At 63.5% G+C, this 11,671-nt stretch overlaps 1 protein-coding gene across 6 annotated transcripts in view; it reads left to right on the top strand.

The window, feature by feature from the left end:
• Positions 1-10,657, top strand: part of CBFA2T3 (CBFA2/RUNX1 partner transcriptional co-repressor 3) — an 82,528-nt gene extending 71,871 nt beyond the window's left edge. For 4 of the 6 annotated variants that reach the window (XM_029207606.1, XM_029207621.1, XM_029207638.1 and 1 more), the window contains 7 exons: positions 1,632-1,813; positions 2,491-2,714; positions 5,403-5,488; positions 6,114-6,312; positions 6,756-6,824; positions 7,091-7,281; positions 7,653-8,744. In XM_029207606.1, coding sequence (XP_029063439.1) covers positions 1,632-1,813; positions 2,491-2,714; positions 5,403-5,488; positions 6,114-6,312; positions 6,756-6,824; positions 7,091-7,281; positions 7,653-7,988 — 1,287 coding nt within the window. In that variant the 3' untranslated portion in view covers positions 7,989-8,744. Of the gene's footprint in view, positions 1-1,631; positions 1,814-2,490; positions 2,715-5,402; positions 5,489-6,113; positions 6,313-6,755; positions 6,825-7,090; positions 7,282-7,652 lie in introns of all 6 variants that reach the window. The other 2 variants (XM_029207613.1, XM_029207629.1) reach the window with 1 other exon arrangement.
• Positions 10,658-11,671: the final 1,014 nt, after the last annotated feature.

Here is an 11,671-nt window from a genome sequence, read left to right on the forward strand (position 1 = left end):
TTGGGAAAGCATTGGAAACATCATAAACCCTCACCGAATGGGAGACACCTGCTCCAGTAACGCTGACTGCGGGTGTTTATGCAAACACTGATTTCCCTCCGGCCGGTCCCGTCTGTGAAGGGGGCAGCATGGAACCTTCTTTCAGGTGGCAGAGCTGGGATTCACCAGCTCGGTCTGTCCAGCATCTCAGTGGCAAGGCCTTCCAGGCCTTGGAGACAGAATTGGGGCTGCTGCCCAGGAAGGAGATGCGCACTGCCCCCCATAGCGTCTATGCATTTCTTCTGGGCCCTGGTCCCCATTCCCCCAGCCAAAGGCCCCAGGTCCCCTGCACCCTCTCCTGAGCCTAACGCTGTGCGGGGCTGAGTGGTGGGGCTTTCCGGAAGCTGGGAGATGCTGCCCCGCCCAGCCAGCCCTCCACCCGTGGCCCCGGCTCGCAGCTGGGTCCAGCCGGCCAGGAATCCAGATGTTTCCATGGCTCTAACAGCAACCAGCCAGGGCCCGTGCTGTCCCCCACCCTGCTGCACCAGGAGAGGAGGGGCTGGCGAGGGGGAGGGAGGATGTTTGGCGTCCTCGGACCTCCCGGGACCTCCTTTCCCAGCTCACGCTCCTAACGTGTTCGACAGATGGCGGGCTGGCCCCTGTTCAGCTATCCAAGTAGGAAAAGAACAGGCCTGGCAGCCGGCACTGCTTGACAAAAACGCATTGGCTGCTTGATCACGTCTGGGTGGATGCGCTAGTGGGGGCTGGCGGTGCAGAGGCGGGAGAGGCTGCTGAGGTGGCTTTGAAACACCGTGAGAAACTTGGGGAACTGCACTTCGTTACAAATACTTAGAACTCTGGCCCTCCCAAGCGGCCTGCCGCTGCGCCCCCACCCAGCCGGCATCCCCCCACGGTGGCTCTGGGGAGACCGCCGAGCCCCCGGGGCCCTGCCGTGCTCGCTGGGAGGCCTAGAGCAGGGCGGAGGCAGGAGGGCACGGCAGTTACGCACGGTGGTCACAGGTGGGATCTGCGTTCGAATCCCGTGCCCACCCCCACGTGCCATTCTGCTCCCTGTGCTGTGGTGTCCTTACCCACAAATGTGGAACCCAGTGGTAGTGTCCAACTCCGGGAGGTGACACGCATGACGGCCCAGAGCGGTGTGGGTACACTGATACCTTCATTCAAGGCTGGGCTGGGAACCCGCAGAAAGTGGGCAGGCGGGACCAGCCAGCGCACGTTGGGGTCTGCGGCAGGTGTGCTGGGGTCCTGCTCATCCACTGTGGTGACTGTGTGCAGGGCTCCCCGTCCCCTCTGAGCCTCACTCTCCTTCTCCGTGCGGGTGGTCGTCTGGGGCCTGTTTCCTCAGGCGCAGGCAGCAGGTCCTGGTGAGGAGCCCGCCTCGAGTTCTCCAGATGCCAGTGCAGGAGGGAGCCTGGTGAAGGGGAAAAACCCCAAACCACTGGGTCTCCTGGGGGGCATGGTCCCGCCTCATCCCCAGGCTGTAGCAGAGGAACTCGAGGCCCAGAGCGGTCGTGCAGCTTGCCCAGAGTCACACAGCAAGGCTGGCCGTTGGCGTCCCTGCCTCACCTCCAAGCACCTGGCGCCCTGACCTCAGTCAGCAGCCGGTCCAAGCCCCTCCCCGCCCCCCACAGGCTAACCTGCCCCTGCTGCAGCGGGAGCTCCTGCACTGCGCCCGCCTGGCAAAGCAGACCCCCGCCCAGTACCTGGCCCAGCACGAGCAGCTCCTGCTGGATGCCAGCGCCTCTTCCCCCACCGACTCCTCGGAGCTCCTACCGGAGGTCAACGAGAATGGCAAGAGGAGGACACCTGACAGGTGCCTGGGGGGACGGTGGAGGGGCCGGCTCTCTCCCTATCTGACTCTCGAGAGCTGCGCTGGCGCCGAGGCTTAGCAGGCGCCCCAGTCCTGGGGCCGAGAGAACGCAGGCCGATGCCACGTTGCGTTCTGTGGCAGCCGCTGCTGGGTTGGTCAGGTTCAGCCTGAGGTGCAAGGCCACTGAACAGGCTGAATCACCGGGAGGCTGCCCTGTATGGCTGTGGCGGGTTCTCCTGAGGACTCGGATGCCCCGGGAGGACAGGGGCGGAGGCAGGACAGACACTGCCTGGCCGGCGTGCCCTGGCTATTCCCTTCGTGCTGGACGTGCACCCCGAGTGTCCAGCAGCCCGAGGTGCCCAGGTGCCTGGGCTGGCCCGCACTGCTGGGTCATAGCGTCGGTACCTGTCTTGCTGATGGGGGAGGGTGTCTCCCCCACTCTCTCCAAGGAGGCCCAGGCTTCCTGACCACCTCACCCCAGGAGCCCCAGAGGAGGGGGAAGAGGGGCGCACCAGGCTGGGCCCCCAGCGGCCGGGTCTGATCTCTCCCGTTGTTCACCTCGGTCTGTCTCCTCCTCGCTCGCTCGCTCGCTCTCTGCCCGCGCCCCGACCTTCCCCTCACCCCTCTGTCCACGGATTGTGGCCCCGTGACCACTGTCCCCTGCCTGCTCTTGGGACCAGGACCAAAGAGAACGGGTCAGACCGTGACCCTCTGCACCCGGACCACCTCAGCAAACGGCCCTGCACCCTGAGCCCCGCCCAGCGCTGCAGCCCCAGCAACGGGCTGCCCCAGCCCACGCCGCCTCCGCACTACCGCCTGGAGGACATGGCCGTGGCCCACCACTTCCGGGACTCCTACCGCCACCTTGACCCCCGGGAGCTGCGGGAGCGCCATCGGCAGCTGGGTGAGCGGCGCGCTGCGGGGGTGCACGCGTGCGCCAAGTGGAGGTGGGGGCGGGCGGAGCATCCGGGGCTGCCGTGTGCTGGTGAACGCTGGCGCTGCCCGGCCGCGTCTGTCCGGGGAGGATGGGCACTGAGGACGTGGGTGCAGAGGAGATATTTGCGCCCCACCCCGCCTGGGCTGCGCCCAGAAGCCTGAGGGACAGCCATCTTTCCCGGGGGGGGCAGCTGGACGCCGCCACCTCAGGGCCAGGAGGGCCCCTCCCCATGACAGGTGGGCGCCATGGCTGCAGAGGTGCCTGTCCTGGGGACTCTGCAGGGCCAGGTATGGGATCTAGAGCCACTCAGGATGCACTGGCAGCCGGGAGAGACCCGGCATGTGGGGGGTCCCCAAGCCGCAGGAGTTGCAGCCCCCCCCTCCAACGCACAGGCGCCCCGAGGGAAAGCAGAGGCACCACTGAGCACACACGGCGGGTCCTGCTACACCAAATCCGTAGAGGGTGGTCCGTGCAAGAACGAAGGAGATCAGGGAGGCTGGGCGCTGGGGCGACACCCCCCGGGGGCAGGACTGCCTGGTCCTCCGAGCTCCCCCAGGTGTGCCCTTGGGCAGGTCACGTGCCCTGCATGCCTGCTTCCTCCCTGCTGGCTGGGTTTAAGAGCAGCCCCACCTTCAGGGAGTGAGAGGGTGTTAATACAGGGCCCGGCCCAGAGTGGGTGCTGAGACCCAGCTGTCACTGGTGGTGGTGTGGCAGGTCCCGGGGGTCCTCTTGTTGGCATTGTATGTTTTGCTGGGTCCTAGAAGGCAGCACCCCGATGTGTTCTGACACACCTGTGTGATGTGTTAGCATGCCCACATCACAGATGGGGAGTCTGAGGCCCAAAGGGGTAACAGGCCCAAAGTCGTCTAGCTACCACAACTGACCTTCTGACCTTCCTCTGTGCTGGGTCAAAGGGATGAATAGGATTAGCCTCCACCCCAGGGACCTCCCCCCCTCCAGCGTTTTGGTGAGGGAACCTGGAAACAGCTGCCCCTGAGGCAGAGGCCCAGGGCACCGATGGTGGGCCCAGAGGAAGGGTCAGCAGAGGCCTTGCCCCTGCCTCCTCCCCCCGGAAGCTTCCAGGGCCCGGGCCCGGGCAGCAGGTGACAGCGTCTGGCTCCCTGCAGCCGGGTCAGGCAGGTGCTAATTCCCGCCCGCTTCTGCTAAAGCAAAAATAGACACCAGCTGTCAGGCAGATCCCAGCTCCGTGGGCAGCAGGGCAGGGCGTCGGTGCAGGCCCAGCTCCGTGGGCAGCAGGGCAGGGCGTCGGTGCAGGCCCCAGCTCCGTGGGCAGCAGGGCAGGGCGTCGGTGCAGGCCCCAGCTCCGTGGGCAGCAGGGCAGGGTGCTGTACTGTGGGCTGTGGCTACTACCTCCCACCTCTGCTGCAGTTTGGGTAGGCATTTCAGGTTTGAGGGCTAAAAAAGGCCTAAGTAGACCCCAGCCCAAGAAGCATGGGCCCTGCTGGGTCACAGTGGGGTGAGCACATTCGGTATTTCAAAAAGTGTAGGAGGAGCTGCTGTGAGGAAGCCAGACGCTGCCCTGCTGGTGTGAATTTCTCACCTCTCAGTTGTTTTTTTTGTTTCTGATTACGGGGTGTGGGCACCCCATTGTTTCAGTCTCTGGAGCTATACCAGCCAGCGGCTAAGGGCACAGCCCCAGCTCCAGCCGACCTTGCTTTACTTTGGTCCACATGTCCCTGTAACCAGTCTCAGTTTCCTCATCTATAAAATGGAAATAACGGCAGAACCCCTCCCCCCCACACACACGGTTGGAGGTTGAGGCAGGGATGAACCCGTAAAGCCCTTAGCACAGAGCCCTGCTCCACACCCAGGGCCCTCCCCTCCATCTCGTCTTCCGTCTTGAGTCTTATCACACCTCCGGGAGGCAGGCAGGGTGGGGGAAACTGAGGCCACAAGCAAGACAAAGGGCCCAGGTCCCATGGGGAATGAGTGTCAGGGCTCTGGCTTTTCCCGACCCCACTGTTTCCCAGGAGACCACACTTAGACCTGCTCACCTGAGACCCAGCAGATAAGCCGGATCACCCCTCTTACCAGGCTGGAGCTCGGCCCAGGGGACACAGAGGTGAACAGGCCACACTGGCCCTGCCCTGGGGACTGACACAGTCTGTTGGCAGGACTGAGAATAAGCTAAGAAGCACCTATGATTACTACACAACCAGAGATACATGGGGCTTAAGGAAGCCTGAGAGCCCAAGGCTGCTGAGGAGGAAGGAGCCTGTGACCTGTGCTTTGAAGGACGCATAGGAGTCCAGCTAGCTCCGGGGAAGCAGTAAAGTATGGGTGAAGCCAGGCAGCCACAGGAGGCCCTGAGCAGTGGGGAAGCCCCTTGACTGAGGTCTGAGGCCACTATGCCAGCAGCAGGGGGCAGAAAGAGTGAGAGTGGCTGGATTTGGAGGTGGGGGAGGGGTGGCCAAAGCGCGGGATGGGGACAGGGGTCTCTTCCTCCGAAGCATGAGTAGAGGCCAGGCCTGTTCCTGAGCCCCCAGGGCAGTGGGCAGACGTCAGTGCCCAGGGTTCTCTTCCTCACCTCTCCACGGGAGGGCACAGCCCGTGGGCGGGGCCTGCGGCAGGGGCGTGAGCGGGGGCGGGGCTTGATGAGCGGGGGCGGGGCCTGAGCGTCAGCCTCCTCCGCAGCCGTGCACGGGTCCCGGCCTGAGGAAGTGATTGACCACAGGCTCACGGAGCGCGAGTGGTCGGAGGAGTGGAAGCACCTCAACAACGTGAGTGTCCAGGCTCGGGCCACGGGGCGTCGCAGCAACTCGCAGGCGCTCTGCCCAACCTGCGGGCGCTGCGGGCGCTGCGGGGGCTGCGGGCGCTGCGGGGGCTGCGGGGGCAGGGCTCGTGTGCGCCCCCTTGGCCCTGCGCCCGCCTGTCTAGGGTCGCCCGTGCGCTCCTGGTCGGCCCCTCAGCACCCTCCCTTCTAGGGCCCCGCGGACCGTCTCCCGGAGAAAGGTCCCCTGGCCGCGGGGGTGGGACCCCTTTAACACCATTTTCAGGGTCATCCCTGCCCCGCGTCCTTTTGGGGAGGGGAGCCCAAGAGAAGGGTGGTCCCCAGAGCGGCGCTGGCCCGTCTGCTTCGCGGGCCAGGCCGCACCTCGAGGGCTGCAGGGAGAGCCCCAGCCCTGGGTCGGGACAAGCCTCCCCGCCGGTGTGGTGCCCCGGTCGCCCCCCCAGCCCCACCCAGCTGCTCCGGTGTCTTTCCGGGCAGTGGAGGTGGGTTTTCAGGCCGCAGCCTTGAGCCCCCTTGGGAAGGCCTGGCGGGCGGGCTGGCCGGGCCCGGAGTGTGGGGCAGTGTCCCGGCTGTCCTCGTCATCGAGTGGCTCACCCGGCCCCGCGTGCCCGCAGCTCCTGACCTGCATCATGGACATGGCCGAGAAGACGCGGCGGTCGCTCACCGTGCTGCGCCGCTGCCAGGAGGCCGACCGCGAGGAGCTCAACCACTGGATCCGGCGCCACAGTGACGCCGCCCAGGACAGCAAGAAGGGCCCCGCGCCCGCCGCCCGGCCCCTCGGCAGCTCCGCGGGCGCTGAGGGCTCTCAGCTAGGTGTGCTCTGTGGGCGCGCGCGGGGCACCGGGGCCGAGGCCACCACTCGCCACGGCAGCGCCCTCACACGGCCCTGCAGTGAAATAGCACCCAACACCGTGTAACCTGGGAAAGAGGGGCTGCCTGCTGCACAGACGCTGCCTGACCCGCTGGGAGGCCCAGCTCTCGGCTCCGATAGGCCAGGGGCCCGGCGCTGGGAGGCCCCTGCATGATGACCGTGGAGACGCAGAGGGGCCAGGCTCGGCCCAGCTCCCAGCCGAATCCAAAGCCCATCGGCTCCCGAGGGTCTCCCTTCCTGACATCACCCTGCTCCCCCCGCCCAGCAACTGATAACAGGGTTTCCACCATGGGTACCTTGGGGCCCCAAGATCACACACCCTGCGCCCATGGCCCAGTCGGGTGGGCCCCGTCCTGTGTGTGATGCCGGCCTTCCTGTGTTTCAGATGTCCACCGGGAGTCCGTGCCTCAGACCCTGTCCAGCTACGTGCCCGAGGAGATCTGGAGAAAGGCTGGTGAGTGGGGGTGGCCCGGGGCCCCAGACTCTCTCACCCTCCCTGTCTGCGTCTGCGTGGGGGTCCCTGCGGGCGCGCCCAGGCCTGTTGACTCAGAATGTGGGCGTGGTCCCGGTCCCCGCCCTCCAGGGGACGGTCCTCTACACTACAGTAGAGGGCTGGCTTTGCAGGTTTCCCCTGCGACCATTCACGCCCCCGGGGCTGTGGGCAGGGGAGACCCGTCTGGGCCGGTCCAGGTGCCGACCAGCCGGGGGCGTCCTTTGCAGAGGAAGCAGTGAACGAGGTGAAGCGGCAGGCGATGTCAGAGCTGCAGAAAGCCGTGTCAGACGCCGAGCGCAAGGCCCACGAGCTCATCAGCATGGAGCGAGCCAAGATGGAGCGGGCCCTGGCCGAGGCGCGGCGGCAGGCCTCCGAGGACGCCCTCACCGTGGTCAACCAGCAGGAGGACTCCAGCGAGGTAGGGCCGCCCGCCCTCCCTGCCCCCACACACACACCCAGTCCGGGGCCAGAACCCCACTCTACTGCCTCCCGGTCACGTGCTTCCCAGCCACGTGACCTTGGGCTGCCCCGGGGCCCCTTGACCCCACACGGCCTGGTGAGGCAGGTCCTGTGGGTGTCCCCATCGTACAGATGTGGACACTGAGGGCTCCAGAGGGTAGATGGCTCACCCCAGGTCACTCCCTAGGAGGTGGTGGGGCCGTTATTTGAACCCAGGCTGGCAGACACCAAGGCTCCCTCTAAGCTGTGAGAGCAGAGGCAAGCAGTGGGGCGTGAGAGTCACCGTGTTGGTACCTGCGCGTCCACTGCATTCTCTCCTTGTCTGAGAAGGGCTTGGACGGCAGAGAGGTCAGGAGGAGGGAGAGGCTCTCTCCAGGGGTCCTGGGACTGTCCTCGGGGAGGGCACTTCTCCAAAGGCCCCTGGAGTCGTCTGTGCTGAGCTGGCCCCGAGGGGGCAAGGGGAGCAGGGACACAGAAGGACATCCTGTGGCGCTTCAGGCCGTGGACGTGCGTAGGGAGGACGGTGGGTGTCAGGGAAGCCCGCTAGCGGTACCGTCCGTCCGAGCAGTCCTTGAGGGAGTGAGCCAGCAGAAATCTGGGGAGCAGCAAGGGTGGGGCGGGGGGCATGCCTGCAGAGTGTGGCCAGCAGGAGGCTTTGGGGGCTAAATGGGCGCTTGGACCGTCCTCCCAGGGTGGTTTAGCTTCCCCGTCCCACAGCCTGGGCTGCTGCCTCCGGCCTTTCGCTGGAATCCCTGCTCACCCTCTGCTCATCTGGGCGGCTGGGGTCGTCGCTTGTTACAGAAAAAAGGATCAGAGGCCCAGTGGTAGGGGAAGGACGGGACCTCAGCAGCTGTGGCTGCGCAGCCTGCCTCTTTACTCTGCCAGGGCTGCCACATTCTGGTATCGGAGCCCTGGCGAGGCCAGGAGGGCTTCCTGGAAGAGAGGGAGGGGGCTGTGGCCCACCGTGAACCTGTCTGTGGTGGGCTGGAGTTGTGGGAGCCCGTCCCCCCAAAACGTCCCAGCTGAGGGGCCGTGTCTGCAGGGGGTCATCGCAAGCTGGGGCTTTTCTCTTGTTGCTCGGTGATGTCGTGGCTGGGTCTGAGCAGGAGTGTTTGGAGTGTGTGCTTCCCTGGTCCGCAGCCAGGAAGGGTACTCTGGGGACCTGGGGGGCCGGCCCGGGCCACCTCTGACCGTGCTCCCTCACATCCAGAGCTGCTGGAACTGCGGGCGCAAGGCCAGCGAGACGTGCAGCGGCTGCAACGCGGCCCGCTACTGCGGCTCCTTCTGCCAGCACAAGGACTGGGAGAAGCATCACCACGTGTGCGGCCAGGGCCTGCAGGGCCCCTCGGCCGCAGCGGTCGAGCCAGTGCCCGGACAGCCCGACGCCACCCCAGGCCTGGGCCCCTGCCTGCCCCCGGCCGCCGCCAGCCCCAGCGAGGCGGGCTCCACGGGGCCCTCCCGCCCCGGCTCCCCCGGCCCGCCCGGCCCGCTGGATGCCGCGCCCCGCTGACCCGCCCGGACCCAGTGCCCATCGACGCACCCGGCCCCGCCCGGCCCTCTAGACGCGCGCCCAGACCTGGGAGCCGACCTTGGGAGTCACTGCTGCTACTGCTTCTCTCCAAAAGAAAACACAGAACCAACAAGACTGCATCAATGCAACTTCCTCAGCTACCTGATGACGATCACGCCTCAACCTCTCGTGCATCCTGAGAAACCACCCGACGAGCTTTAGGCAGCCGGACGGACGCCGGCAGAGGTGACCGGCTCGTCCACACCCGCCTCTCCCTTTTTCTCTCTCTCATTTTCTCTCTTTATGACTTTCACACACTTTCTCTTCAATGAAAAAATCTAATTGTTTGGTGGCTTATATTTTCATTGAAGAATTTTGGGGGGCTGTTTGGCAAAAGAGCTACTCAGAAATGGACAAAGAAAACTGGGGGGTTTGTTTCCCCCCTTCCTGATTCAAAAGGGAAAAAGAAAACTGTTCTTTTGTAGCCGGAGATCTGAGCCGCTGTGTCACGGAAACCACCCCCCGGGGTGTGTGGCCGGTGCAGTGAGGACGGTTAGAAAGATGTCAATTTCAGACTCAAGAAGTAATTTTTGGTTTCAGGGTTGTTGTTTTTTTTCCTTTAATGTCAAACTGTTTGGCTTTAAGTAGAAATCCAAAAAGTTTTTTTAAAAAAAGGTAAAGGAACCATACCTGTAAACTACCTTGCCAGCTAGCCAGCCAAGGACGCCGGACACACCTCTGCTCCAAAGGAAATCCAAAAAACAAACACGAGAAGTCCAAATCCACAATTTTTTTGTCGCTGCCAAAGTATTTATTTCACTGTCTTACTCTACGCCTGGGCTTGTTCAGATGTCGGTCTTTTGCTTTGATTCTGTTCGGGGGGTTGGGATGTTGGGGTTTGAAGTGTTTTGTCCAACAAGAAGCGACTTCTTTCTTTTCAACTCGACAGCAGCACCTCCGCCGGGGCCGGGTGGGGTGGGCAGCTCGGCCCTCGTCACCCACGCGTGCGTGCCCGTCTGCGTGTGCACCCGGGGCACGCCCAGCGTGCGTCTGCACACGTGCAGGGAGGGTACCTCGTCTGTCCTCACTCCATCTGTGAATTTCCATCACATTTCATTCCTTCCATTGGTGAAAAAGAAGTGCTCACGTGTCCTTCCCAGAGAGAACATAATTCTGAGACGGAACTGTGACAATCTTTTGGGTTGATTCTTGACTGCGTTTCAAAGTGCGAGGAGACAGCAACTGCGCCTTCAACCGTTGCTTCTCGCTGTCATCCCCTACCTCTGCCGCCCGCTCCGGGAAGCCTCCCGCCCACCTCGTCTTTCCGTCCAGCCCCTGTGTCTCCTGCAGCTCCACGCTTCTGCAGAAAAAGGAAAAAAACGACAGGAAAGCAATCCGCCCTCCCCGCACCTTCTGGAGACTTGATCAGCTGTATATAACCCTGCATTTTTGTCTAGCTGTTCCTCGGGATGTTCTCTCCGAAATCCCCCCGCCAAGCCTAGCCCTGTCCCCCCACCACACTCAACTCCCCCAGCGATCTCAAGGAGGAAATAAAAGAATAAGGAAATTCTGATCTGTACCCAGTGGGAGAACAAACAGCAAACACGGTCTCCGATCTGTGTTTTCTTGCATGGCTGTAAGGAGTTCCCTGGACTGGAGTGCAATAGTGACCAGCTACTGAAACCGGGTGCCCAGGGGCCCCACCGAGAGGAAGAGGTCAATAGTCTGCGATAATGTGAATGTATATAGTCCTTGCGGAGGTCCAAGTGATGATATTCATGATGGTGATAATAAAGAAGAGATGTTTGCCAAATAAAAAAAAAAATTAAGAGAAACCATGGAAGTATGTAAAGTTCAGGAACTGGGTTTTCAAAGAAAGCCGAACTGCGGTCCTACGGGGAGCAATGGGTTTGTTGATCGCTGTTACTTTTCAGAGTTGTAAGAATTCACCCTTTGAGTATTGCCAGGAAGGATTCCATCGGTACACAGACCAGGTGCCATCCGAACCCCACCTGGCAGGAGCCCTAACTCTGACCATCGAGCTAGACCTATCTCACCCTCCAGAAAGCTCCCGGGCCGCCTGGGGCTGCAGGGCCACCCGCCTCTCAGAGGCTCGCTTCTGTGGGTTTCAGAAGACCAGGGGCCAGGTGGAATTCGGCTCTCGTGAGGCAGCGGGCGCCCACCCGTCATGTTTCCAGTCTGCTTTCTCTCTCGCAAGACTTGAACCTGTCAGAAGGGCGGTTGTGCACGTGCTGTGACGTAGCCCCGCCTCTCCCCTCGGACTCCGTTCCCACGAGGTTGTGCCAGTGGAGGGTGGCGCCCTGGGCGCGCTGGGGTGTGGGAATGGAGGTCTGAGGCCCTGATGTCAGGACTGCAGGGTGAGTCCTGGCTGGGAGGAGCACCTCACCTGCAGCCCCGCGGGTGTGCTTTGCCGGCCTCTGTTCCTCTTCCCCTCTCAGGGTCCCCTTTGATTTCAGGCAGGCGCGCCAGGGCTGGCCAGCTGGTGGCATCGGGCCAGAACAGCCTGCAGGGCCGGACCACAGGCTGAGGGTCCGAGGTGGGGACGGCCCCTTCCACCCCAGCTGTTGGGAAGAGGTCGCCTCAAGCCAGCTAGGAAAGGCCATCTTCCCTGTGTGACCCCCATACCTGTATCTCATATACCAAGACCTTCCTCTGGCCAGGGCTACAGAAGCCTGGCACGAGGGGCCGGCCAGAGGCCGACAGACGTAGCCCCTGCCAGCAGAGAGGGTCCGCAGGGTCAGAGGGTGGCAGCCAGGTGGGCGGGGCTGGCAGCGAGGAGGCTGAGGCCCAGAGGGGGCGGGAGGGGGTGTCCCCGGGG

This window comes from Monodon monoceros, unplaced genomic scaffold (genome assembly GCF_005190385.1).
Source record: "Monodon monoceros isolate NGI ecotype Baffin Bay Population unplaced genomic scaffold, NGI_Narwhal_1 Super_Scaffold_10, whole genome shotgun sequence".
Lineage (NCBI taxonomy): Eukaryota > Metazoa > Chordata > Mammalia > Artiodactyla > Monodontidae > Monodon > Monodon monoceros.